Source organism: Protopterus annectens, chromosome 7.part0, assembly GCF_019279795.1.
Source record: "Protopterus annectens isolate FY-2018-M chromosome 7.part0, PAN1.0, whole genome shotgun sequence".
Taxonomy (NCBI): Eukaryota; Metazoa; Chordata; order Ceratodontiformes; family Protopteridae; genus Protopterus; species Protopterus annectens.
The window spans coordinates 833487711-833491519 of NC_056739.1; the positions used below are offsets into that span (position 1 = coordinate 833487711).

General features: G+C 42.7%; 1 protein-coding gene across 1 annotated transcript; it reads right to left on the minus strand.

The window, feature by feature from the left end:
* Window positions 1–230: 230 nt before the first annotated feature.
* On the minus strand, window positions 231–3394 carry FOXB1 (forkhead box B1). The gene has a single exon (XM_044077373.1). The coding sequence runs from the start codon at window positions 2518–2520 to the stop codon at window positions 1564–1566; it is 957 nt and encodes a 318-aa protein (XP_043933308.1). The 5' UTR covers window positions 2521–3394; the 3' UTR covers window positions 231–1563.
* Between the last annotated feature and the right edge of the window lie 415 nt (window positions 3395–3809).

Here is a 3809-nt window from a genome sequence, read left to right on the forward strand (position 1 = left end):
GTCAGTTACATTGATTGTGGGTACGACTGGTCCTGCAAAAGTTCAGATTCCTGTAAAAAAGTGCCCTACTTTGGGTATATGAAAAGGAGGACACCCTAATTTCCTGTAGACTATACTCATGTACGTGGAAACAAATACAGTGTAACAACAAATCAGAAGAAAAATGTAATAGTCATTCAACGTGCATAAAGTATTGTACTTGTTTAAAATATCACAGACTAAGAACAGAGTAATAGAACTGTGCGCATTTTAATGAGAAAATATTCTGGGACACCGTATTCATAAATTAACATTGACAAGGCTTCCCCACTTTGTAAAGCAGGCATGCTGGCAACAAGAACGTACACAATATTTCAACTATCATGCTAAATGCTGTACAGAAGATTCAGTGTTACTTTTTACAGGTAAGATTATACCACAGCTTAATGGAAAACTGCCGACAGGAAAAGAGCAGCAGTTTGGACACGTCTGTTACTAAAAGCCAACTTATGAGCTGAAAAAAAATACTTGAGAGGGAGACAAGTGATATAGAAAATGTGCGTGTGTTACAGCGGGTACTTAACTAGCGCCTACGTTGCTGACCTTACTGTAGTGGCAACAATTAAGTGTCCTAGGAGCGTATCCTTCTGTGCGCAGACATTTGACATTTTCTTTGCGATGCACAACTACCAACTTAAACATTGCTGTCCAATAAACGTTTCGTTGCCTTTTGGCATCCTGATTTGATACTTGCACATCTAATAACCAAGTACTCGGCTTGTTGTTGAAGTATATGTTATAATTTCGTTTTGTGGAAAAATGCCGAAAATCAAGTGCACATTCATCTTTTGAAGCAGGTACATCATACGTCAACGCCATCTGAACGGATTTACATACATTACAACCAATAAAGGACAAACTTATTAATGCCTCCACAAACATATTGCGATTTGCCTTAAAAACAGCACAGTGAGTCTAATCAAAGTTACTGTGCCTATAATAAACCAAGGGTTGAGACAATTGCATTTCATATTCATTTTCAAGGGATAATATTACAGCACATTTAGCAAAAAGTGAGCTTCATTCTCTTCTTAAAAGCCCTGATATGGCTGGAATTTTAAACTAAATAGGCTGTAGACACTCTAAACATATCCAGAAGCCACACATTTGTTAATTGACCCGTATCATATAACGACCAAGACAGAGATGGCTAACTTAGTAGTACTGAGGAAATGAGTACATAAACAAATTGGGGTGAACATATATATTTTAATTGGCTATTTCTGACAACTATTTATTTTGAGACAAATTCCAAACACCAGAGAATAGTTTGCTTCTCTCCTATCCTGTTGCAGAGGCCTGTTAAGAAAAAGCAGCCCAGGTGCCCAGTTACAAACAGAAATGGAGAAAGCTTGCGGTGTTGGAAACTGTGATTGCAAGTTATAGTACACAACACAATTCAGCAAACATACAAACTGCAAATCTCTTTCACCTCAGCCTTTGTAGGAGAAGTCTTACCCAACTTTGAAAGCACTTTGGATTTACCGTAGCCTGTGTGCTGTACATTATTTAATCTACAAACTGTCAGTGCACAGCTACTGATTGCAGGCCCGTGGAGCTGGTTAATGTCTCTCGGGGAGTCGCAGGGCTGCTTTGGCTAGTCATTGTCTGTGGTGAGGTCGGGCTCAGTGAAGGGGGTGAACTTGATAATATGGTAGGGATGGGTCCGGGTAAGCCTGCTAATGCTGGCACTGTAGCTGGTGTGGGTTTGATGGGTACTGGGATTGCTGGAAGAGTCTGTCCGTGGCAAAGAGGCTTGAGAGGCACCCCATAGGCGCTGTAGTCGCTAGTAGCCATAGAGATCGGGGTGGCAGTGTCTATCACGCTGCTGCTGTACATGTGAGGCCACGCCGTGCCAAGCGAACTGCCAACTGTAGTCAACTGGTTTGGAAGTGGGTACCCTGCAGTCATGGGTGGCATTGTAGAAAAAGCAAGACCTCCTGGCATCTTATATTCTCTTGCAATTATATTCTCGATGGCGAAAGGGTGCTTGAAGCTGGATGGTTGTGAAACACCAAGATTATAACTGGACATCTGCGTGAGGTGGGTACCAGAAGCGGCTAGGGCACTCAGTCTAAGTTTGGCTTGCTGCTGAAGATACTGTGCTGCTTCTGATGGCTTAGTAGGTGCCAAATGGTCAGATTTTACCACCTTAAATCTCTTGCGACGTCTCAAGAAACTGCCATTTTCAAACATGTCTCCACAGTTGGGGTGGAGAGCCCAGAAACTGCCTTTTCCTGGTTGATCCGGCCTCCTTGGAATCTTGATGAAACAGTCATTAAAAGACAAGTTATGTCTCAAAGAGTTCTGCCACCTCTGTGTATTCTCCCGGTAGTACGGAAAGCGGTCCATTATGAACTTATAAATCTCACTTAGTGGCAACATCTTCTCAGGGGAGCTCTGGATTGCCATGGCAGTCAGTGAAATATAAGAATAAGGAGGCTTCTGGTCGCTGTAGGTGTTTCTGCCAGGGCGCGGCATCTTGGCAAATTGCTTTAGTTACCTGTAAACAGTTGAACAGAGATTAACTACTTAGGGACACAAACCACTGCTCAATATTGCAACCACAGGCTTCGCGGATTTCTTTTTCAGAGTCTTATATCACGCAGATAAACTTTTAAAGTGCGCACTTTTAGAGGGCTGGAATATGCAGGTAAAATGAATAAACCTTTTAAGCTTTGGCTCCGTATATCGGTCAGTGTTCATACTTCATACCTGATCAGCTCCTTTAAATTGATACTTAATAACAGAGAGGCAATTTAAAAAGCAATTTCCCACCTCAGACTTCGTAGAAGTTGTCTGTCTGTGTTCACTGTCAAAGTGGTTATGAAATTCGTTATCTATAAATAAAAAAAATGTGAAAATAGTGGGCAATAGTTTATTGTTCTGAGGTAGCTGTCCGCAGTGTTCAGAGCGACGAGATTTTCTTCCAAGTGCTCATCATGTGTCTCTAGCAAAATGTGGAATGCCTTCTTTTCCCACCAGCAGCTGAATGGGAGGGGGAGTGTCTACAGCTCGCCCACCGTCTCTGTCTTTCTCTCTGTATTCGCCTTTCTCTCTCTTACCCCTTCTGGATTCGAAGAGCTAAATAGCTGCCTCCTCCATTGCTGCCTCCCGAATCGTCTGATACTTGTATGAGGTGACAGGAGGAAAAAAGGCCCCTGTAGTGGAGCTCCATTAATGACCCACTTCTTTAGTATCACATGACAATCGACTTGGGAGTCGAAACGATGTGTGTGTGTGTGTGTTGGGGGATTATAATTTGGTTTCATTTGCACCTATTTAAAAGGATTCCTTTGGCCAATAGGAATCATTTCCTTACAGACTGGAGTGGGGGGCGAAAAGGCCCAAGCAGCGGAATTTGCTGTGAGATGGCATGGTAGGAATCATGGTTTTGTGTGTGTGTGTATGTGTGTGTGTGTGTGTGTGTGTGTGTGTGTGTTCCGCCCACTTACAACTAACCAGCAGTTACTGAGGAATACAGACAGGCAGGGACAGATCTGGGAATTTAAATGAACAAATGAAGTTATGGACTGAAAGAATGTAGAACAAGGAAAGCGGTGGGCGGCAAGTATTCCTTGTTTATTTGGTGTAATGTTCAAGAGCGCTGGCAGTCCCCAGTTTAAATGTCCTGCTTTGCTTTCCCTCTGGGGTTATGACCGCATCACTGTGGTTAATTTTAAATGTCCAAGCTGCAACATAAGTAGCCATGCACTTGCTTTCATATAAAGGATTGTGGCTGGCTTGCTGTGCTGCAACACCTATGCTAA